Source organism: Dermacentor albipictus, chromosome 6 (assembly GCF_038994185.2).
Source record: "Dermacentor albipictus isolate Rhodes 1998 colony chromosome 6, USDA_Dalb.pri_finalv2, whole genome shotgun sequence".
Classification (NCBI taxonomy): Eukaryota; Metazoa; Arthropoda; class Arachnida; order Ixodida; family Ixodidae; genus Dermacentor; species Dermacentor albipictus.
In genome coordinates this window covers 95,006,924-95,031,690 of record NC_091826.1, presented here as the reverse complement: position 1 = coordinate 95,031,690, position 24,767 = coordinate 95,006,924, and the positions used below count along the sequence as shown (strand labels likewise).

The following is a 24,767-nucleotide window of genomic DNA, read 5'->3' as shown; positions in this document are numbered from 1 at the left end:
TCCCGCAGGTAACGCCAGAAGAAGTAAAGAAAGCCTTAGGAGCTACGCAAAGGGGGAAGGCAGCTGGGGAGGATCAGGTAGCAGCAGATTTGTTGAAGGATGGCGGTCAGATTGTTCTAGAGAAACTGGCCACCCTGTATACGCAATGCCCTATAACCTCGAGCGTATCGGAATCTTGGAAGAACGCTAACATAATCCTAATCCATAAGAAAGGGGACGCCAAAGACTTGAAAAATTATAGACCGATCAGCTTACTGTCCGTCGCCTACAAAGTATTTACTAAGGTAATCGCAAATAGAATCAGGAACACCTTAGACTTCATTCAACCAAAGGACCAGGCAGGATTCCGTAAAGGCTACTCAACAATAGACCATATTCACACTATCAATCAGGTGATAGAAAAATGTGCAGAATATAACCAACCCTTATATATAGCTTCCATTGATTACGAGAAAGCGTTTGATTCAGTCGAAACCTCAGCAGTCATGGAGGCATTACGGAATCAGGGTGTAGATGAGCCATATGTAAAAATACTGGAAGATATCTATAGTGGCTCGACAGCCACCGTAGTCCTCCACATAGAAAGCAACAAAATCCCAATAAAGAAAGGCGTCAGACAGGGAGATACGATCTCTCCAATGCTATTCACCGCATGTTTACAGGAGGTATTCAGAGACCTGGAGTGGGAAGAATGGGGGATAAAAGTTGATGGAGAATGCCTTAGCAACTTGCGATTCGCTGATGATATTGCCTTGCTTAGTAACTCAGGAGACCAATTGCAATGCATGCTCACTGACCTGGAGAGGCAAAGCAGAAGGGTGGGTCTGAAAATTAATCTGCAGAAAACTAAAGTAATGTTTAACAGTCTCGGAAGAGAAAAGCAGTTTACGATAGGTAGTGAGGCGCTGGAAGTGGTAAGGGAATACATCTACTTAGGGCAGGTAGCGACCACGTATCCGGATCCTGAGACTGAAATAACCAGAAGAATAAGAATGGGCTGGGGTGCGTTTGGCAGGCATTCTCAAATCATGAACAGCAGGTTGCCACTATCCCTCAAAAGGAAAGTGTATAACAGCTGTGTGCTAACAGTACTCATATATGGGGCAGAAACCTGGAGGCTTACGAAATGGGTTCTGCTGATATTGAGGACGACGCAACGAGCTATGGAAAGAATGATCGGTGTAACGTTAAGGGATAAGAAAAGAGCAGATTGGGTGAGGCAACAAACGCGGGTAAATGACATCGTAGTTGAAATAAAGAAAAAGAAATGGACATGGGCCGGACATGTAATGAGGAGGGGAGATAACCAATGGTTATTAAGGGTTACGGACTGGATTCCAAGGGAAGGGAAGCGTAGCAGGGGGCGGCAGAAAGTTAGGTGGGCGGATGACATTAAGACGTTTGCAGGGACATCATGGCCCCAATTAGTACATGACCGGGGTAGTTGGAGAAGTATGGGAGAGGCCTTTGCCCTGCAGTATGCGTAACTAGGCTGATGATGATGATGTATCTATTACACAATCCTAAACTTCATTGCGTAGGAGCAAGAATTTTTCCTTTCTATGCCTCGCTGTTTGGACCTAACATTTTGTAGTTGTTGTAGGCACGTTTTTAAGCATATGATTGTTTTGTAGGTGCTCGTACCATCGGAGTGATTAGATTAAAGCTTTATCGCAATAAATGGTACCGTTACGCAGACAATGCAGATATTGTTGGGTATCCTTGAAGAAGGCAGGGTACGTGGAGTGTAGTAATGCATTTTGTGCCAAAATTAGGCAAGCAATGCTAAGAATTTATAAAGCGGTCAACTTGGGCTGAGACACAGTGTACGCTGACCTCTTGGCATTGAGGCTTGGTGCGAGTGCGTTCTGATGACTCTGTCAATGCTGCTTATATAGGACCCACTGACAATCTATAATTGAAATTTGTGAACATATCGATGCATCTTAACATACAAATGCGAAGTATCATACCGGATAGAGTAATTCAGGTAGTAGCGTGTATCTGTGTCTCAAATACTTGCTGCCCGAGTAATTTCTATCACGATACAATTGCAACTTATCTTTTCTCTGCCCTGCTCGCCGCGCTCTCCAAATTCCGCGTCTGCACTAGAAAGTGTGACAGTGTAAGACAAGGATGGTAATGGCTTTTCAAGCTGGCACTCACGCCACTGCAATTAACAAACCAAAGAGGAATTGGCTTAGATGTATATCAACCTATACTAGGGCTTCAGATTTTCTGGTTAACAGCTGTGTTGTGAACAAGAGTTACGCAGAGAATTAACAATCGCATATCAAGGATCACCAACTAGCAACATAGACCTTTCAACCTGCATTTTAAATAGGAAAGCGAACAGCCCCTTGGAAGCGTTTCACTAAAACCCTACATTGACAGTCATCAGTTTTGGTTTCTATGTAGTTGCTTAAACCCGGAAACAAAACAAAATACACGCTTTTGTATCGATTAGCAAAAGAGCATTCGAAATAAATTCATGGGCATCACTTCAAGGGCGATATTCGTGTCAATGCTCGTGATCTCTATTGCTGAAAAGAGTTTCTTGGCTTTCAGATAAAGGATTTTTGTAACTCTGAGGACAAAAGCCATAGACACAACAAGTTTGCACCTAACATGCACAACAAGATCTGCAATGGCAAGTCCACCTGGGACGTCATCAAGCAGAATGAAGACTTCATGGGGTACGTGTGCTTCCGTCACGATCAGCAAGTCATTGACGCAGTAACGTGGAAAGCTCGGCCAGTTAGAAGACGTGTATTTTTGAGTCAGCGCGAGAAACCATGGCAGCGCAAAAAGGAAAGAAACAGCGGTCGGCGTGTGTCCTTGATTTAGCTCTGATTCAAAGAACAAATCAGTGACACAAAGGCAAACCTAGCTTTGGCACAATCATCTTTGTGGCCCGGTGGTGTCGCAGTGTTTATAACCGTAAGTTTGTACACATATAAGTTTATTATAGCAAGCTGAAGTTTTTATTAATTATGGAAACATACAGAAGGGTCCTAGCTATCATTCATGAAGCTTTACTAAAAGACACATTCGCATGCGCAATAAAGAACAGATGTACGATGCTTGTAGTCAAGTTAAGTAGCCACGGTAGCTTCTACGTTCTGAACAGCTATTTGATGTAATTACTGGACTTTTTGATGTTTTTAATTGTTAAAATGATGACCAAAGTCAGATCAAGGCAAAAGTGGGAGCCAACGTTTCCACATGTGGTCTTGCCTTTTTCAAGGTGACCCATGCTTTCCTCGCCACAGTATATATAGCTAGGGCTCTTCTGACGGGGTGGGGGGGGGGGGGGGTAACGCGGGTGGGTGCCGCAACGATCGAAGGTGTGTTATCTAACTACGGAGGTGCAGAATTGAGAGTAAAGGAGTCTTGTGCACAAGGCCAGTGGTGACACGGTCGTTTGGCAGCCGGCGGGTCAACGGCGTGCACAGCATCCCTCTACTACCGGCTTCGCTGGTGGTCGTGGGCTATGGTGTCTCTGAAAGAGATAACAGAAGCAGTGGCAGAAACCGGTGCTTGTGAAAAAGAAAGTATATAGCAAATAAGTGAAATAAAACAAATAAACAAAAAGAAAGAAAAAAGGAAAGAAAGAAAATATTACAAAGCAAACAATCAAGTATTCTTGCCTATTGCTTAAAATTTAGCATAGCGAATAGATTCTAAAGCTCCCTTCGAAACGTTTATGCATACTGGTTGCAATGTCCTGAAGCTACGAATAAGGTATTATGAATAAGATGAGTCTCTGTATTTTCTTTCTTGTTCACAACAGAAATTTGTCCGTAAGATTCAAAGATTAAGTTCATAACAGTTATGACCTGGTAGGTTGAAATGTTTGCCGACGGCTCTAGGAAGCGCTTTAGCTGTGTCTGGGCTATGTCCGTTTAAACTGACGTTCATTGATTGTCCCGTTTTAACGATATATTGTTTCTTAGGGAAGGAACATTCAAGTATGTAAAACTCATACGATCTTGTACAAGTAAAGGTACATATGACTTCATGGGTTTAACTATTTGTGGTGCTTTTAACTTAACGGTGCCTACAAGTTTTAATGGTGCCTACAAGTTTTGCCCAAGGGGTTACAATATGCATTAAATACGGGGGAATGATGTTTGCTGACATTTGCGTGCACTAGCATGTGTTTAAAGTTTTTTTTGTGGTGATAAGTAACCCGATAGGTTCTCGGGGAACGCTTTTCCGCAACCCTCGTTACTTTATAGTATTGGTGGCGTTTACCCATGATGTTGTTCATCTTTGGGAGAGCATTAGAATATTTTATCAACGTTGCCGGTTTGTCAGCTTTTGGTGTAGGCTGTTTCTTAGCTAATTCCGACTGCCTCTCCAATCTTGGCGTAACATCAGAAACTCCATCGGGAGCAACTTGCGGAGAGGTTCTTTCTGCTAGCTTTTTTAAAGATCATTTAGGTGGTGGATATAATCGCCATCTTCGCCGCAGATTCTTCTTATTCGTTTCACGTGTTTGACAAAAATTTTTTCCTTACAGCGTCGCAGGTGATGACTGTTGTAGTCTAAATATTGCTAGCTATCTGCACGCTTCCCGGAAAATGTCTTTCTCAGTTTTTCGTTGTCCATGTAGACCGCCGTGTGGAGCAAGTTGATTTGGCTATGAGAGTGGGCGCGCAGTAAATTCAATACTTGCGTGAAATTGATTGAAATGGCTAATAAAGTCAGTTAACGCGCTTGTGCCTTGTTTCTATATTATAAATATATCGTCAGTGTAACAAAAATTGGTTTGGCGCTTTAAAAGGCAGGATTTCAGCAAGTCTGTTTCAAGCTGCCCCATGAAAATGTTCGCATACGCCGGCGTGAATGGTGTTCCCATGTGAGTGCCGAAAGTTTGCAGGTAGTGAATAGAACGTAATTTGAAATAGTTGAGCGGGAGAACTAACCTAAGGAGCGACAGGTAAACTTCAGGAGCGTGCGCTTGAGGATTGATTGCGAGGGATTTCGATACGGCTTCAATTCTTTCCCTCATGGGTATGTTAGTGTAAAGGGCAGAAACATCCAAAGTGACTAGAATAGCGTGGTTTCGGTTCGTGTTGATGTCATCGATAATTCGAGCCTCCGAGGCAAGTGCGGCGTTTCTTGAAAAAAAGACAGCAGGGTGGTGGGGATGTTTGACAGAGATTGATTTAAGACTTTACATTGTCTCTCGGTAGGTGCTTTTTTATTAGACACAATAGGCCGACCTGGGATTCCTGCCGTAATTATTTCTTCGGCGGGAACATTATTTATTTGAGGAAGAAGATAACAGCGGCCTGCCTCTTTGTTCTTGGGCGTCATGAAGAAATATTGGGGGGTCGAATCTTATGACGGTTCAGAACGGAACCAGTTCACTTGGCCTCACCTGATAGGGTAAATAAATTATGGGGTTTCACGTGCCAAAACCACTTTCTGATTATGAGGCACGCCATAGTGGAGGACTCCGGAAACTTCGACCATCTGGGATTCTTTACCGTGCATTTAAATCTAAGTACACAGGGGTATTAACATTTCGCGCCCATCAGAATGCGGAAGTCGTGGTCGGGATTTGATCCCGCGACCTCGTGCTCAGAAGCCCAATGCCATAGTCACTGAGCAAACAAGGAGGGTTCATCTCATTGGGCAAGATTTCGCTCGCGTCAATGGCCGTCAGAGATAGCGAGGTGGCACCGCAAATTATGCTCACGTCCCACATCTGTCAATTATTTCCAAAGCGAACCCGAATTTGGCTGAGAGCGGAAACGGCGAAGGGATAGTCTGCTTTAGGTTCCGTTGGTGTGTCTTAGCTGTTGGCTTGCGACCCAGACCGCGCTGACCGGTCGCACTACCCGGAGACACGCGGGCGTCGCGCGCGCGTGCGTTGGTTGCTTCGGAGGCTGTTACTTGCTTTTATCGTCTGCTTGGCGTTTTTATTTCGCTGTCGAACACGGCTAGAATGCGATACACGTTCGAAGAAGTGATGGATAATGAGTTGCACCACCCCTGCCGGCTTTTTGAGTAGACCTTTTGCAAGCTACAATATCAATCGGAGGAGACTCGGGTGCAAGCGTACGAGCGGTCATTGCACGCAGACGAAGCAATTTTGCACCGCGGTTCATCGCCACCGACCTGCAGGTCCCAGGGGGCGGTTGGAGTCGAAGCATTCATCTCAATGGCCTAGATCTCTGCTGCTGACATTGTCCACGAAGTAGCTATCGCAATTACTCTGCTGGTCGGTAGAAGGGCTGGGTCGGCTTTCCCGTGACCTACATTTCAAAGGCAATGCCGAGGAGATATCTGCATGGTGAGATCAAATTCCCAGGCGATCGCCAGCATGAATAGCTCGCAAATCGCTGTTCAACAATCAGAAGGGCTCAACCTAGGCTGGTCCAGCGCTTCCTTCGTTAGGCTGATAAAAATGTACAGTAAGGGCGGGATGATATTGTGGAGATCTCTTTTTTTGGCTGCACTTTTATCTCTACTTCGGGAGTGCTGCACTTTGTTCCTCAATTTGACGGCATAGAGCACACCATCAGCACCACACCCTTCGATTTTACTTCGCGCAATCAATGCAGGGCCTAGTATACCGTAATGTTCGATTTCAGGTTCCATTGCTTCTACACATGATGTGCGGTGGGGCAGATCGCAGGGGTAGCTGCGGCGCCTACGGAGAGCGAGTCATGACCGAGCCGATGACGAAGGGCGAAAAAAGAAGGGAAATTGATATAGTCGGCTAGTAAAGATGACCCTAAAATCCAGTTGACGGTTTTGTCGAGTTCACTACGTTACGAAGTGCTGGCAGCGCATTCCTGTTGAGTGCCTCGTGCAAGCTCCTTGTAGCAAACGACATGGCGCTGTGCTCTGCCAACTCATTTACGCTAGCGGTACCGTCTGTAGCCTGAAAATGAAAAAAAGAATGACAATAAGTTACTTCTTCACTGCGTAAACGCCCGGCAGCACACGTTTATAATGTACAACTTTCCTTATAATTTTTAGTTTATATGTTATCTGGTTGCGGGTGAAAAGACACAGACAGCAGAGGCTATTTAGAGGCTATTTACACTGGAGCCAGGCAGCCAGGCGGACACTCGCTCGCGCCAAGCGCCCTGACCAACTTCATCGTCGTTCTCGCGGCGGCTCGTTTCTTGAGCATCGCACGATCATATCGTGCGATGCTCAAGAAACGTACTCGATGCTCAAGAAATACATCGAGTACTGCCCCCCCCCCCGGCGGCAAAAACACCGTCATGTTGCTGTTAAATATCCAAGGCGCGCGGAGAGTTGTTGGGCTTGAGTGGGGTGACGTGGACAATGTCACTGGTTGTCACAGCGGAGGACGCAGTGGGCGTGGCTAGCACGATTTCATAGGTGACATCGGTCACTTTGCGGAGCATGCGATATGGACCTGTGTAACAACAAAGGAATTTTTCGCATAGGCACTTTACGCGGAGGTGACCAAAGCAACACGAGGTTGCCGGGCACAAAATGTACATCACGGTGACGGAGGTGGTAGCGTTGCTTTTGCTTGTCTTGAGACACTTGTTGACGAGCGCGCGCAAGTTGGCGAGCGTGGTCAGCATGGGCGATTGCATCACGGGCATAATCGCTAGCTGAAGCTGTGGCGGACGGAAGCACAGTGGCCAGTGGTAGCGTTGGTTCGCGGCCATACAAGAGGTAAAACGGGGCCTGCAGCCCACGTCTTCCCTGATGTAGATTCCGGAAATGGGACGAGAAGGTCAAAGCCAACACGATGAAAGGGCTCGGCAGGAATGTTGAGTGGCTGCAGGTAACCAGCGGGGAGCTGGGAAGGCTTCTTGCGTCGTTGGCAAACTTCACAAGCGGCGACGTAATGTCGTATGGAACGGGCAAGACCCGGCCAGAAAAAACGGTGACGTACACGGCCATAGGTTCAAGATACGCCGAGATGTCCTGCCGTTGGTGCGTCGTGGAGCTCTTCTATAACGGTGGAGCGGGGGTGTTTATGAATTACAAGTAGGAACTCAGAGCCGTCCGGATGAAGTTTACGACGGCACAGGTTACCGTCGCAGAGGACGAAGAGGCGTAGAGTAGCATCGGCCGGAGAAGCCTCAAAACGGTCGATGAGTGCTTTGATGTAGGCGTCATGGCGTTGCTCGACGTCGAAATGAAGCAGCTGTGATACAGAGAATACGCAAGAAGCACTGGCGATATAAGAGGAGTCGGAGACGTCAACAGCGTAACGCGACAAGCTGTCAGTGTCTTGGTCCAGGTTGCCAGACTTGTACACCACGGAATATGAAAATTCTTTAGCCTCAAAGCCCTTCCACCAAGCCTGCCTGTAGGATCTTTTAGCGAAGAGAGCCAGCAGAGAGCATGATGGTCAGTGACAACGGAAAAGGGGCGACCGTAAATGTACGAACGGAACATCGACCGCCCAGAATATAGCAAGGCATTCTCATTCCGTAATAGAATAGTTGCGCTCCGATGGTATGAGGAGGCGGCTCGCATAAGCAATAACGCAATCCTGGCCACGCTGACGCTTGGCTAAGATGGCACCTACGCCATGACCACTGGCATCTGCACGCAATTCTGTAAGGGCATCAGGGTCGAAGTGGGCGAGAAAGGGTGGTGAGGAGAGAAGAGTGAGGAGACGAGAGATGCCGGCGGCTTCTGCAGTGCCCCACGAGAACTGTACGCCTTTCTTCAAAAGATTAGCGATTGGTCTAGCAATTGCCGCAAAATCTTCAATAAAACGACCAAAGTACGGGCATAGCCCTACAAAACTTCGAACGTCTGCGGCTGTCTTCGGAACCGGAAACTCTCTGACAGCGCGAGTTTTCTCAGGATCAGGCTGTACTCCGGAAGCGTCAACGAGATGGCCCAGATGTGTAATTTGCCGGTGGCCAAAATGACATTCGGGCGAGTTAAGTTGCAGCTTTGCCTTTCGAAATACATCAAGTATAGTTGTTAGACTTTCAAGGTGAGTGTCGAACGTTGGCGAGAAGACGATGACGTCGTCAAGGTAGGGGAGGCATGTGCACCATTTGAAACCTTCGTGCAAGGAGTCCATGATACTCTCGAAGGTGGCAGGGGCGTTGCATAATCCAAACGGCATTACTTTAAATTGGTATAGGACATCAGGTGTGATGAACGCGGTTTTTTCTCGGTCCATATCGTCAACAACAATCTGCCAGTATCGCGAACGAAGATCAATAGACGGGAAATAGCTGGAACCGTGCATGCAGTGAAGGGCGTCGTCTATACGTGGGAGTGGGTAGACGTCCTTCTTAGTAATGTTGCTCAGATGACGGTAGTCTACACAGAAGCACCATGTGCCGTCCTTCTTCTTAACCAACACCACAGGTGACGCCCAGGGACTCGAAGAAGGCTTAGTGATGTTTTTATCAAGCATTTTGTTGACGTCGTTTTGAATTACTCGGCGTTCCGATGCAGCAACCCGATATGGTCGTCGGTGAATAGGCGTAGCATAGCCAGTAAGAATCCGATGCTTGACCGCGAGCGTCTGGCCTAAAGAGCGATCGTCGATGTAGAAAATATCTCGGTAGGACGATAATACTTGGCAAAGTTATTCAGCCTGCGCCGAGGACAGGTCCGTCGCAACCATTTTCTTTATTTTGGGATCGGCCCCCGAGGCTGGCGCGAGGGGCCTGCTAAGCTCATGAGAACCATCGCTCGATAACGCTGCCACGTGTTCATCGCCGAGACAATCAACGGTGGCAAAGCAAATACCTTGCGGTAGAATTTGCTTTGCCAATCCAAAGTTACAGACAGGCATGTGAGTGCAGTTCCCACTATTAAGTATATTGTGAGGCACTTTAAAATCAAACCTTATTGGAATGTCGGGCAGATGAGTGACGAGGTACTCGCCATCAGGAGCTGGTGGGAAAGACAACAGTTTAATGTAGACTTTGGCTGCGGGCGAAGAAAGCCGGTGGGACGTAAGCGGCAGTGGGGTGCGTCAGAAGGTTCTGCGAGCATCGGCAACTCTAGGCGAAAGGTACTGGAAGAGCAGTCAATAAGAGCAGAATGTGCGGAGAGAAAATCGATGTCGAGAATGAGGTCGTGGGGGCAATGAGCAATTACGTTGAAGAGGACAGGAGTGAGGCGGCTGGCGATGCTGACGCTTGCCGTACACTTGCCGATGATAGGCACAGTACCGCCATCCGCAACGCGGATGACGCGTGCAGACGCTGGGGTGAGGAGCTTGTTCAGTCGTCGTCGGAAGGCAGCACTCATTATTGAAAGGTGTGCTCCTGTATCGATGAGTGCCGTGAAACGATAGCCGTTAACGTCAACGTGAAGAAAGTTTCGGTTCCTGGGTAACGTGAGCAGAGGATTTGAGGGCAGAGTCGACAACGCAGCTTCACCTCCAGAAGCTTCAGTGCCTAGTTTTCCGGCTGGATCTGGGAGGCGATAGGCGGCGAAGAGAAGCGACGGGGTTGGGGTGAACGAGACTGATGGCGTCGAGGTGAGGGCGAGCGGCTGTACCGAAGGTTCGGAGCAGGAGCATCAGCGGCAGTGGATTCATGGTGTGTGGTATACGGAACGAAGGTCCAAAGGTGCGGGAATAAGCGGCGGTGTATGTGAGACGAGGTGGTGGCCATCGGTTGCGGCAGTGACCAGCGACGTGGCCGAAGTGACAGCAGTGGAAGCAGATCGGCCGGTCATCAGGGGTACGCCAATCAGACTGGTTGTGGCGAGATGTGGCGAAAAGGGACTGACGGGGACGGGGAGGGCCACTAGAGAACTGGGGAACGCTGGGCTGAGACGCGGCACACACGGAGTTCAGACCCATGTTCTCAAATTGCTGTCGGACGACGGCCTGGATCATCGCAATGGTGGTTGCTGGCGGATCGGGAGGCGTCGTTGAGAAAACTGGCGAACAGGTAGCCTTCAGTTCGCCGCGAACAATACGGGTGACGTCGTCACACGTGGTGGTTTGACGTGGTCGAACCTCACATGTCGACGTAGCAGCAGTGTTGGGTAGGCGCCTGATGTGGGGTGTTATACGGCGGCTCTTACCTTGCTCAAGGCACCGGCGTTCTTTGATGATGGCGTCGATTGTCGAGACGTTGCCAAAAACAAGCAAATTGAAAGCGTCGTCGGTGATGCCTTTTAGAATATGTGACACTTTATCGGCTTCGTACATAGCATCGTGAGCTTTGCGGCATAGAGCAAGACGTCGAGTATGTAGGAAACGCACCGCTCCGTACATGACTGAACACGATACGCAAGAGCCTTTCTCGCGGCAGCCTTGCGCCCAATGGGTCGCCGAACAGTTCCCGTAGCTTCTCTTTGAAATTGTCCCAACTGGTTATCTCGTCTTCATGCGTTTGGCGCCACACGCGCGTGGTGCCACCGAGAAAAAAGATGACATTGGAGAGCATACTCGTTGGGTCCCACCTATTATTAGCACTGGCGTGTTCATAGAGTTTGATCCAGTCGTCAACATCCTGGCCCTCTAGGCCAGAAAACACACTAGGGTCGCGATGTGGCGCGACCATGCCAATTGGTGGGCCCGTCACCGGGAGGCATGGTGACAAGATCGGTGTGCCGACCCTTTTTGAGTTCAGTGGTGAGGATGGGCATCGCTGACCTCCACCAGAATGTTGCGTGTGAAAAGACAGAGAGAGAAGAGGCTATTTACAGGCTATTTAAACTGGAGCCAGGCAGCTAGGCCGACACTTGCTCGCGCCAAGCGCCGCGACCAACTTCATCGTCGTTCTCGCGGCGGCTTGTTTCTTGAGCATCGCTCGATGATATCGTAATAATATTTAATAAGCAAGCAGAATTTTTCTGCACTTCCTCGGTTAGCTCGTCATATGATGAAATACAGTTCACTGGTAGCGGCCTGTCGTTTATTGGTCGCGTCCTCCCCTTCTTCCACCTCAGGCTTGGGAGTGGAACCTTCACTGACGTAAGCGGCGAAGTGAACGGTTCATTTTCCGAACCGTTATAAGATTTAGCCCGAGATCGCGTGATTAGTTGACTGAACAGGAGCTTGGCTATTGTGCTTTGCACAGTACTCTTGTAGTCTGAAGTTAGGTTAGAGTCGAGTTTTCTGTAATGGGTGGTGTTACTCAGTTGTTTGGAGGCCTCATTCGTGTACTTCCTTATAGGCAAGATTACAATACTGTCGCCTTAGTGTGCTGGTTGTTTACAATACCATTCTTTCCAGAATACCAGAATAAAGATATGAGAGCTCACCTAACCTTAGTTCTGATACCTTTAGCCATTTTCCGCTGTTTCATGCAGCTAGTGTAAGCTTTTAGGTGCAATCTGTAATTTGTTTGGCGGCCAGTTCACGGGATTGCAGGAAAGGGCGAAATTCGCTGTTTCGTGTGGTGCCCCCTTAGTGCGTAGCAATTATTTCAGTTTGGTTCGGGCAGACCTCCAAGGCGAAATATCTTGAGGTGGAGAATTTTGCGGGTTACATTATTGTCGAGGCCTGCATCAATTTCCGTGTGTCTGTTTGCTTCTTAGTGTATGTAGCTCCTTGCCTGAAGGCTTCACTGGTGGTTGTGGGCTTGCGTATGAGTGGGTGTTGCCCAGGTGGGGCTGGTTTCGCGTCCACCGTCTTTGTACACGCGTCTTGGTTTCCACCAACGTGCGTTCGAGCTGGTGTTGAAAATTTCAGGTGTTTGTTTCTGTGATGCAGCCACCTGGGACGGAGGCATTACTGCTGTTTTTGGTTGCGTCGATTTAAAAGAGTTTCTGAGCATATACTTGATTTCCTTTGCAATTACCTTGACACCAGAGAAATTATGAAGTAGACTGTCCCAGGTGAGCAGAATGTCGGGGTCCTGGTGTATTTAGGCGTGTTACATAACACCCGTGATTTCGTGTCGAAGAACACTACCGATATATACTTTGCCAAGGAAATCGTCCGTGGCCGTGAGCTGCACTGCTGGTTCCTGCTTTTACATTGTTGTTCTTTTGCTCATCGTCATGGTCCGCACACGTGATTATATTAGGGGGTAAAGAAAGCACACACAAACGCATATATATATATATATATATATATATATATATATATATATATATATATTGTCACGGCTCACTTGAGACAAGAGCGGAGAGCGTTATTTTAATCTGGACAATTAGAACAAGCGTTCAGTGTTCGCTTCTTCTTCTCTAGCACGCTCGCTTGCACCCACGAGGTCGTCGTCCTCGTCGTCAGCGTGGTTGGGCACAGATGGCGTCGCGGCATTTGCCCCCCTTCAGAAGGAGCATCGTCGCGATGCTTGGCGGGTAGCACCCGGTGTCCAGCCCACTAGCAAGTGTCCATGTCATTCAGCCAAATAAGGTTTCATGCGCACCACGTGCACAGTCTCAGGCAGGTCCTGGCGGCGCCGCGAGCAGGATTGGCTGTCAGGAATGACTTCATAGTTGACGTCGGTAAGGCGTCGTAGAACCTTGTACGGTCCGAAGTATCGGCGCAGAAGTTTCTCCGCGAGGCCTCGGCGGCGCACTGGAGCCCAAACCCAGACTCTTTGGCCGGGCTGGTAGACGACGCATCGATGGCGTTGATTGTAACGTCGCGCATCACGGTCTTGCTGGCTAGTTATGCGAACGCGTGCGAGCTGTCTTGCTTCTTCAGCGCGCTCTGTGAAATCTGCGGCGTCATTCTCGGAATCGCTGGAATCATGAGGAAGCATAGCATCTAGCATTGTAGTCACTTCTCGACCGTGGAGGAGTCTGAATGGCGTCATTCTTGTTGTTTCTTGCCGAGTCGTATTGCAAGCAAACGTTACGTAGGGTAAAATTTGGTCCCAGTTCTTGTGTTCCACATCGACATACATGCACAACATGTCTGCAAGAGTCTTGTTGAGGCGCTCCGTAAGTCCATTGCTTTGCGGGTGATAAGCTGTCGTCCTTCTGTGTGCTGTGCCACTGAGCGTGAGTACAGTTCGCAAAAGTTCAGCCGTGAATGTGGTTCCCCTGTCGGTTACGATGACCGCTGGAGCACCGTGCCTAAGGACGACGTTTTCGATGAAGAACTGCGCGGCTTCGGCTGCTGTGCTGCTCGGAAGTGCTTTGGTTTCTGCATAACGCGTAAGGTAATCTGTCGCAACTATGATCCACTTATTTCCTGCAGTTGAGATTGGGAATGGGCCCAAAAGGTCCATCCCAATTTGTGCAAACGGTGTTTCCGGCACTTGAACGGGATGTAATAGTCCGGCAGGTTTCGTAGGTGGCACTTTTCGTCGCTGACAGTCAAGGCACGTTCGAACGTAGTGCTTCACGTGTGTTGCGAGCCGTGGCCAGTAGTAGTTCTCTTTGATCCGTGCCAATGTTCTTGTGTAGCCTAGGTGGCCCGACGTAGCTTCATCGTGACAGGCCTGCAAGATTTCACTGCGGAGAGTTTTAGGGATGACCAGTAGATATCTCTTCCCTGTTGAAGAGAAATTCCTCTTAAAAAGAACACTGTTGCGCATGCAGAATGATGACAAGTTCCTTGAGAACAATCTCGGCTTGTTTGTGGTGCGGCCTTCTAAGAAATCAATTAGTGAAGCGAGCTCGTGGTCATCTTGCTGTTGTTGAGAGATGGTAGCTGCACTAACAACTCCTAAAAATCCTGCGGATTCGTCATCATCTCCGCCTGAGGACTCGATCGGTGATCTGGAAAGGCAGTCGGCGTCTAAGTGCTGTCTTCCCGATTTATAGACCACTGTCATGTCGTACTCTTGCAGCCGTAGGCTCCAGCGTGCCAAACGTGCAGATGGATCTTTCATGTTGGTCAACCAACAGAGAGAATGATGGCCACTTATGACTTGAAATGGGCGGCCATATATGTACGGGCGGAACTTGGTAATGGCCCATACTACAGCCAAGCATTCCTTCTCTGTGGTGGAGTAGTTCGACTCGGCACGTGACAGTGTTCTACTCGCGTAAGCGATGACTCGCTCAGCGCCGTCTTGCCGCTGAACAAGGACGGCACCTAGACCCACATTGCTAGCGTCGGTGTGGATCATTGTCGGCGCATCCACGTCAAAGTGGGCAAGAACAGGCGGAGTTTGTAGACGGTGCCGCAACTCGTTAAATGCTGCCTCCTGTTCCTCGCCCCACATAAACGGGACATCTTCTCTGGTTAGGCAGGTGAGCGGTGAGGCGATGCGTGCAAAGCCCGCAATAAATCGCCGGTAATATGAGCATAGGCCCAGGAAGCGTCTGACTGCTTTCTTGTCCGTAGGCCTTGAAAACTTTGCGACGGCTGCGATTTTCTCAGGATCAGGTTTGACGCCTGTGTGACTTACAATGTGGCCCAAAAACTGTAGTTCTTGATAGCCAAAGTGGCACTTTTCAGGTTTTAAGGTAAGCCCAGCGGACCGTATGGCTTGAAGAACTGACCGTAGCCGACTGAGATGTTCATCAAATGTGGCAGAATAAACAATCACATCGTCTAGGTACACTAAGCAAGTCTTCCACTTAAGGCCTGAGAGAACAGTATCCATTAGTCTTTGGAACGTGGCTGGGGCGGAGCACAAACCAAAAGGAAGAACTTTGAATTCATAGAGCCCATCAGGCGTCACAAACGCAGTCTTTTCGCGATCCCGCTCATCGACCTCTATTTGCCAGTATCCACTTTTTAAGTCCATCGATGAGAAGTAACGTGCATGCCGTAGCCTGTCGAGGGAATCGTCGATGCGTGGTAAGGGATACACATCTTTTTTCGTGACCCGATTGAGCTTGCGATAGTCGATACAAAACCTCAGGCGGCCATCCTTCTTCTTAACGAGTACCACGGGCGATGCCCAAGGGCTTTTCGACGGCTGGATACCATCATCGTCCAGCATTTTCTTGACTTGCTGCTGTATTGCTTCACGCTCTTTCTCAGCCACGCGATACGGATGCTGTCGGATGGGTATTGCTGTTTCCTCCGTAATGATGCGGTGTTTCGTCAGCGGTGTTTGACGCACTCGGGACGTTGTAGAGAAGCAGTCTTTAAAATGGTCAATCAGTTCTCTGAGCCCTTGTTTCTGTTGCGGCGCTAAACCTGGGTCAACGTCGACGACGGGTATAGATGGCATCGTATCGGTGGTTGATTCCTGTTGTACAGCAAAGCAGTGTTGAACGTGGTCCATTTCGTCAAAGTACGCCACAGCGGTGCCTTTACTGATGTGCCGGCGTTCATTGGTAAAATTTGTCAGTAGTACCTCTGTGCGACCGCCGATTAGGCTGACGATACCCCGAGCGATGGCAATACCTTGATGGAACAGAAGTGCAGTTAGTTGTTCGGCTACACCGTCCTTGTCAAACTGTTCTCCGCAACTTACGGAGACAAGACTACATGATAGTGGTGGTATGCAGACGTCGTCGTCGGCGACACGTAACGATGTACGTCGGCGCTCTTCGTCTTGGCTCGTGTCTGTACTAGTTGACAAGGTTATCTCGCCGTCCCGTATGTTAACCACGGCGCCGTACTCCCGCAAGAAGTCCATTCCAAGAATGAGTGATCTGCAGCACTCTTTTAAAATCATAAAAGTGGCGACAAAAGCTGTATTTCCTATCTGGAGCCGTGCAGTACATTTTCCTGTAGGTACCATTATCTGGCCCCCGGCATTCCGGATATAAGGGCCCGTCCATTGCATTATGACTTTCTTAAGGCGGTCTGCCAACTGCTCACTCATTATCGAAAAGTCTGCACCAGTATCAACTAAAGCTATCACTCGTGCCCATCAATTGTTAAGAGTAGGTCGGCACTTACAAATTCGTCGGCGTCCCGTTTCTCCGGGTTGCTGTGCTCGTTTCTCAGTAATAATGGGGGATTTTCGGCGGTTCGACGACTTGCAACCTTCCCCCCGGAGGTCGCTGATTTCAGTTTCCCCGCCGTGGGCTTGGAGAGCGGCCTCGTACCACGTCGGCGAAACTGCGACGGTTCGGCGAAGAATAACGTAATGGAGACGGCGAGCGCGACCGCAGATTAGCTGAGCTGCCTTGTTCCTGACTGACACTGTCGTCGAAGCGTGGATGTCTCTCTGGAAACTGGCGCGGAGTGGCAGGTGACATTTCCTGGATGCCACGCTGGCGATGAGGGCAAAAACGATAAATGTGCCCTGGTTCGCCACAGTGAAAACACAATGGTCGGCGATCAGCAGTGCGCCATACGTCGGTCCTGCGAGGCTGGGGTCGCCTGAAATGCTCCCGCTGTGTCCAGGCAGCAATAGGTGGCCGCTGGTGGTACTGCTGTACCGGCATGGTAGAAAGCGGGCGACGGACAGCGTCTGCGTAGCTATATGCGCGTGGCTCGAAGCGCGGCTCGGGACTCAGTTCAGGGAGCGGCTCAGGAGGTGCTAATGCTTGCCGAATTTCTTGGCGAACAACTTCAGCGACCGTAGCGACAGTAAACTCCTTCGGTGTCACAGTTTGCTTCGCAATCTCCTCGCGCACAATGTCTCTTATCAGTTGACGCAGCGAGGTCTCGTCTGTCGCTGTCAGTACTGCGGCTCCTGCAGGCGCATCGTTAGTCAGGCGTTCGTATTGCCGACAACGCTGCTGGAGCGCCCGCTCGATTGCTGTGGCTTCCTTAATGAATTCTTCCACTGTTGTAGGCGGGTTACGCACGAGACCAGCGAATAGGTGTTCTTTGACGCCGCGCATGAGATGGCTCAGCTTCTTCGAATCCGGCATGTTGGGATCCGCGCGACGAAACAAACGAGACATGTCCTCGGCAAACATGGAGACACTTTCATTGGGCTTCTGAATGCGCAACTCGAGAAGTCGTTGTGCATTATCTCGGCGATCAGTGCTTCCGAAGGTGTCAAGTAGCCGACGGCAAAATTCGTCCCACTTTGTCAAATGTGCCTCCCGGTTTTGGAACCACGTCCTTGCGCTACCTTCAAGAGCGAAGTACACATTAGATAGCTTCTGGTCCGGACGCCACTGATTGACCTTAGCTACGCGTTCGTACTGGTCCAGCCAGTCTTCGGCGTCTTCGTACGTGTCACCGTGGAAGCTTGAGGGGACTAGATTGTTTTGGATAGTCACCTGTGTTGGACTTGCAATCGCCATTTCCTGAGTCATTGAGGTCGCTGACGAAGTTCGTTGCAAGAACCGAATTCCGGGCACAGACCTTGCAGGCGGCGGCTTGCACGGTGCACAGGTGTCTCGACGCGTGGATGATGTCTGGAAGGGCTGGACGCAGGGCTACTCGCAGGAGTCGTCCCTATCATGAGGTGATGATGCGATACCCAGCACGTCCACCAGTGTCACGGCTCACTTGAGACAAGAGCGGAGAGCGTTATTTTAATCTGGACAATTAGAACAAGCGTTCAGTGTTCGCTTCTTCTTCTCTAGCACGCTCGCTTGCACCCACGAGGTCGTCGTCCTCGTCGTCAGCGTGGTTGGGCACAGATGGCGTCGCGGCAATATATATATATATATATATATATATATATATAAGTATGTATGTATGTATATATATATATATATATATATATATATATATATATATATATATATATATATAAGTATGTATGTATGTATATATATATGTATATATACATATATATACTGAAGGCACTGGGCAGTGGGTATGGTGCTAGTGGATGAGAAGAAGACGACGAGGTGTGCTTGCTTCCCCGTTTCGAGATAGCAAAGACCTGTTTTAAGCCTACCGCTGCAACCTAGAGCTAGTGCTGCTAGGCGAACACCACCCCGTTGCATTTGGTGGAGGGGCTGGGTTTCTCTTCAACATCCTGGAACTCCGCATTCGGATGCTACTACCGGCTGTTACAATGGATGAACCGGGACCGTCCCAGGCTGCTGCTCCCATGCCCCCGGCCATCGTCTGCTCTGGTGTTATCCGCCAGCGCGATCCGGCTATATTTAGCGGCACAGACGACCACGACGTGGAAGAGTGGCTCACCGAATATGACCGTGTAAGCGCCTATAATAAGTGGGCCGACCACGCCGAGCTCACAAATGTCATATTTTACTTCACTGACGTGGCCAACCTATGGTTCCGCAATCATGACGCCGATTTTACCACCTGGTCGGTTTTCACGGCGACTTTGGCTGAGGTGTTCGGCCGTCCCGCAGTTCGCCGGCTTCGCGCTGAGCAGCGCTTGCGTGGTCGAGCTCAACGCCGGGACGAGACCTTCACCAGTTATATTGAAGACGTGCTCTCGCTCTGCAAGCGCGTCAACTCATCCATGGATGAAGCTGACAAGATCAAGCAGGTCATGAAAGGCATCGATGAGCATGCCTTTCAGATGCTCGTCGCCAAGAGTCCCCGCGCTATTGCCGAGGTCATACAGCTTAGCCAGCAGTACGACGAGCTGCGCAGGCAACGAGCATCAACATGCGCTGCTTAGCAGGACACTGCGGATCTATCCCCGTTGGACTTCGGTCGTGACGCTGCCGACATCTCTGCTTTAATGCCGGAGGTAAAGCAGTTCATCAGCCAGGAAGTCGCACGCCAGCTCTCTCTGGCGAATAGCGCACCCGAGCCGTCGACATCCAAGGCTCTTTCGCTTCGTCACGTCATTCAGACGCCAGTTGCCGCGGCGCTCCCATCTGCCCCTCCTCCGCAGCCTGCAGCTGGACCGCCAACGTACGCTGACGTTGTCGCGCGGCCTTACACTCCTCCGGCTCCTGATTCCTACCGGGCCACCGGCACCTTCCATGTACCGCCACCACCTTCACGTCCGATAGTCGTTCCTTACTCGGCTGCTGGAGCAACTGTCGTCAACCCGTGGCGAACACCTGATAACCGGCCAATATGTTATTCATGCCATTTTCCGGGCCACGTAGCACGATTCGGCCGCCATCGCAGCCCCCGTTTACCTGACAGTGGGGGTGCCTCAAGCTACAGGCCTGCTCGACTTCCGCGTCAGGACCAATCTAACCTTCCTCCGGACACCTCTTACAGTCGCCTCCCCTTCAATTCACGCCGGTCGCCTTCCCCACGTCGCCGATCCATTTCCCGGATGGTTCGCCGACCCAGCCCAGCCCGAGAGGAAAACTAGCAGTCGCAGTTCCAGAGGCAAGAACTGCGTTTCCGTCGAACATTTCAAGGCCTCATTCTGCGCCGGCGAACGAAATTGAACTGTCCGTAGACGGCGTCACCGTACACGCACTTATCGACACCGGAGCCGCCATTCCTATTATTAGTGAGAAGCTCTGCCGCAATTTGAACAAAGTTACCATTACCCTTACCTCTCTTTCTCTGCATACGGCAACCTCGCATCGCATTCAGCCTTCAGCGTCGTTCACAGCCCGGGTTGTCATTCAAAGCGTTATGCATGTTATCGAATTTGCCGTCCTGCCTCGTTCCTCCCACGACGTTGTTATTGGTTGGAATTTCCTATCTGTCAATCAAGCTCTTATCGACTGCACTCGTTGCGAACTTACGTTATCAGTGCCGTGTTTTGACCCTGACGACCATTATTCTCCTAAAGTTGTTGCCGCCTCTGACATCGATATTGCACCTTTCTCCGCCGCTCTGGTTCCTGTGTTATGTAGCTCTGCTGCGAACTCATCTGTCCTGTTTACGCCGTCGACCACTTGTGCGCGCCGCCGGAACTTTCTGCTTCCGTTTGCTGTCGTCACTTTTTGGGAAGGTTCTGCTGCCCTTTACGTGTGCAATCCATCTGCCTGCCCATCATCCCTACTCCGCGACGAGTGCCTTGGTACCGCTGAAGCTTTCGATAGCATTCTCCCGGCCACCATGTTTGGTGATATGGCATCACTTCTGATTTGTGCCGTAACTCCTCCCGCCGCGACCGATGCCCCTGTAGACGTGTTCGCTCGTGCCGTCGACGCAGAACTCACACCTGCGCAGCACACCGAAATCATCAAGCTCCTCCAGCGTTTTCGTGCCTCCTTTGACATTGGCCAAGCATCCTTGGGCCGGGCGTCCGCAGTCGTTCACCGTATCGACACCGGCCAACAAACACCATTGCGCCAGCGTCCGTATCGTGTGTCGGCCGCTGAACGCCGTGTCATCGACCAGCACGTTGACGACATGCTGGAGCGTGGCATCATCCAGCCCTCTAAGAGTCCCAGGGCATCTCCGGTTGTCCTTGTTAAAAAAAAGACGGCTCCATTCGGTTCTGCGTCGACTATCGCCGCCTTAACCGAATCACGCGCAAAGATGTCTATCCTCTGCCGCGCATCGACGATGCCTTGGACAGTCTGCAGGGAGCGGAATTCTTTTCCTCGCTGGATCTACGCTCCGGGTATTGGCAAGTGCCAATGGCCGAGGCCGACCGCCAAAAGACAGCCTTTGTAACTCCTGATGGGCTATATGAATTCACCGTCATGCCGTTCGGCCTCTGCAACGCGCCTGCCACTTTCGAGCGAATGATGGATAGCATTCTTCGAGGGCTGAAGTGGAAAACGTGCCTCTGTTATTTGGATGACATTGTGGTTTTTTCCACCGACTTTGCGACGCACCTCAGCCGCCTCGAGCAAGTCCTTGCGTGCCTCTCCACTGCAGGACTGCAACTAAATTTGAAGAAATGCCACTTCGGCGCTCGTACGCTTACTATTCTCGGTCATGTAGTTTCCAAAGACGGTATCCTCCCGGACCCCACGAAACTTAGCACCGAAACCGAGTTCCCCAAACCAACCACCATGAAAGAGCTTCGCAGTTTCATCGCCTTGTGCTCATATTTCCGGCGCTTCATCCGTAACTTTGCCTCTATCATCGCCCCCTTGACGCAGCTTCTCACCGGCAGTTCTGACGTATCAGCCTGGTCCCCGGCATGCGACGACGCATTCCAAGAACTGCGACGCGTTCTCAGCTCTCCTCAAGTGCTGCGACACTTCGATCCATCTGCACCAACTGAGATCCATACGGACGCTAGTGGTGTCGGGCTCGGCGCTGTTCTTGCGCAACGCAAGGACGGCTTCGAAGAGTACGTCGTCGCGTATGCCAGCCGCACGCTTACCAAAGCCGAGGCGAGCTACTCGGTTACTGAAAAGGAATGTCTGGCCATCATTTGGACAATCGGAAAATTTCGTCCTTATGTATACGGGCGCCCATTTGACATCGTGACCGACCATCATGCCCTATGCTGGTTATCTTCAATAAAAGATCCAAATGGTCGGCTCGCCCGTTGGGCATTGCGCCTACAAGAGTACGACATCCGCGTTGTTTATCGCTCCGGCCGAAAACATTCAGACGCAGACGCTCTATCCCGGTCACCCCTGCCCTCCGGTCCTGTCCACTTGTCCATTTCCACACATGGAGCCTTTGCTTTCAACATTACCGACATGCCATTCGAGCAGCGCAAGGACCCATGGATCTCTTCGCTTATTGACTTCCTGTCTAGCCAGTCGCCAGCGCCAATTTCTCGGGCGCTCCGTCGTCAAGCAGCGCACTTCATCATTCGGGATAACCTGCTGTACCGCCGCAACTACAATTCGAGCGGTCGCAAGTGGTTGCTTGTTATACCCCGACACCTGCACCCTGACATCTGCGCCACGTTCTACGACGATCCCCAATGCGGCCACGCTGGTGTTTTAAAGACATACTCTCGCATCCAGCTTCGTTACTACTGGCGCGGTATGTACCGCTTCGTTCGTCAGTACGTCCGGTCCTGCCTCATATGCCCACGACAGAAGACGCCACCTCAACATGCCACCGGCCCCTTGCAACCTTTACCATGCCCCGCGCGCGCGTTCGTCCGCGTCGGCATTGACCTATACGGTCCCGTTCCCAACACTCCAAGTGGCAACCGCTGGGTTATTGTCGCTATCGACCACCTCACGCGGTACGCCGAAATTTCAGCCCTAGCATCTGCCGCAGCAAAAGACGTCACCAGTTTTATCCTTCGAAACCGGTTTTCCGCCACGGAGCACCTAGAGGATTACTCAGCGACTGCGGTGGCGTTTTTCTCTCCGACGTCATTGCAGCATTGCTAAAGGAGTGTCGCATCATTCACCGCACCACCACGGCATATCATCCTCAAACTAATGGGATGGCAGAGCGTTTCAACTGCACCCTTGGCGACATGTTGGCCATGTATGCTTCATCTGACCACTCGAATTGGGATCGCATTCTGCCTTTCGTCACCTACGCTTACAATACCGCCACGCAAAGCACCACTGGGTTCTCCCCTTTCTTTCTTCTTTACGGACACGAACCTTCATGCACTATGGACACGATTCTGCCTTACCGACCAGATGCTTCGGAGTGCACGACTGTTTCTAGAGCGGCTGCTTACGCCGAAGAATGTCGCCAGCTCGCTCGTTCGTTGACATCCCAGGACCAGTGGCGCCAAAAGCATCGCCATGATATATCTACTGCGGCTAGGTGCTTTGCTCCTGGCTCGCTGGTCTGGTTGTGGTTGTCCTCTACTCCTCCCGGCCTTTCCTCTAAGCTGCTCTCCAAGTACCACGGTCCTTATCGGGTACTCAAAAAAATATCCACGGTCAACTACCTCATCGAGCCCACGGAAGCGCCTTCCGACCAGCGTCGTCGCGGCCAGGAAATTGTGCACGTCTCCCGGCTCAAGCAGTGCCATGGCCCCCCTGTTTTTTCCTGCCCTTAGGTCGCCAGGATGGCTAATCTTTCGGTGGGGAGTGATTGTACTGAAGGCACTGGGCAGTGGGCATGGTGCTAGTGGATGAGAAGAAGACGACGAGGTGTGCTTGCTTCCCCGTTTCGAGATAGCACCGACCTGTTTTAAGCCTACCCCTGCAACCTAGAGCTAGTGCTGCTAGGCGAACACCACCCCGTTGCAATATATATATATATATATATATATATATATATTGTTAGGTGTTACATATTGAGATGATAGAGCTGGGCGCAGTGACTGGAGAAGGAAAAAGAAAGACAGCGGGCAAGATGAGTGCCTGTGAAGCGTGTATATGTCTCCATAAAAGTCATGGTAACCATAGGAAGACTATGTGTCACTGCATTTTTGGTGGAAATGTAGCAATGGTGGTTACGGACATGCTCTCAACGCGCGAACATTGAGAAACAGTCTGTTGACGCCCTATCCACTGCTCCTAGGCGACCCCTTGTACGACGGCACTCTTCGGTGTGAGGCCTATCTCATACAGCTGGCCACCCTCGTGATAGCTAACAGGTGAGACAATGCCAGAAAAGTGCAAGCAGTAGCGCTGACCAGTTATGGAGCTTTTATGCAGCCTGCCATCTGGTTATCACCCATACTTGAGGTCATTGACGAGAATCCCTGCCGATTTGTATGGCAAACCCTCACCGACACAGCTTCGCTACACTTGTGTGGCAGACCGGCACGTGAACCCAGGCAAGTCATTCCAGAAATTGGCTGCCGACGTTGAAGGCCTCAACTTGATCGCGCCACCAAGCGCTGCCTTTAGCACGATGAACGTTTGCTTAACTGAGACTTTCATCGACGCTATACAAGATCCAGACTTTCACCATTGGGAGAGTATCGGTAAACTGCACTACCTCCGGGCAGCAGTTACCTGGCCTTGGAGAGACGATTCCTTGGTGAAACAGTCGCAACGCGTCCCTTCTGTTCCAGCGAGGAGTATGACTACCGGAAAACCTTAGGTCAGCATACGGAACAGCCAGTTCTACTCAAAGAAACCCTTGAGGCACACTCCCACCAGAAACACCACCAATATTTATTTGGAGATCCTGATGTCGCTCTTTTTCCACAGTGTCGGTGGCACAACAAGCCAAGAAATGGTTTTTCCGAGGTAGCAAAGATCATCTGGTAACTTTTGTAATTGCTGCAGTAGACATGGATTCATTGGGCCGCCTGCAGTAACGCTCTCATTGCCACAGTCGCCTCTAGTTTTTTTTCGGCTGCGGCTAC

At 50.4% G+C, this 24,767-nt stretch overlaps 1 protein-coding gene across 1 annotated transcript in view; it reads left to right on the top strand.

The window, feature by feature from the left end:
- The window catches only part of LOC139061294 (calcium-activated chloride channel regulator 1-like), a 180,727-nt gene that overhangs the window by 44,991 nt on the left and 110,969 nt on the right, over nucleotides 1–24,767 (top strand). The window contains exon 4 of the mRNA XM_070541067.1: nucleotides 2,569–2,696. Within this exon, the coding sequence (XP_070397168.1) occupies nucleotides 2,569–2,696 (128 nt within the window). The remainder of the gene's footprint in view (nucleotides 1–2,568; nucleotides 2,697–24,767) is intronic.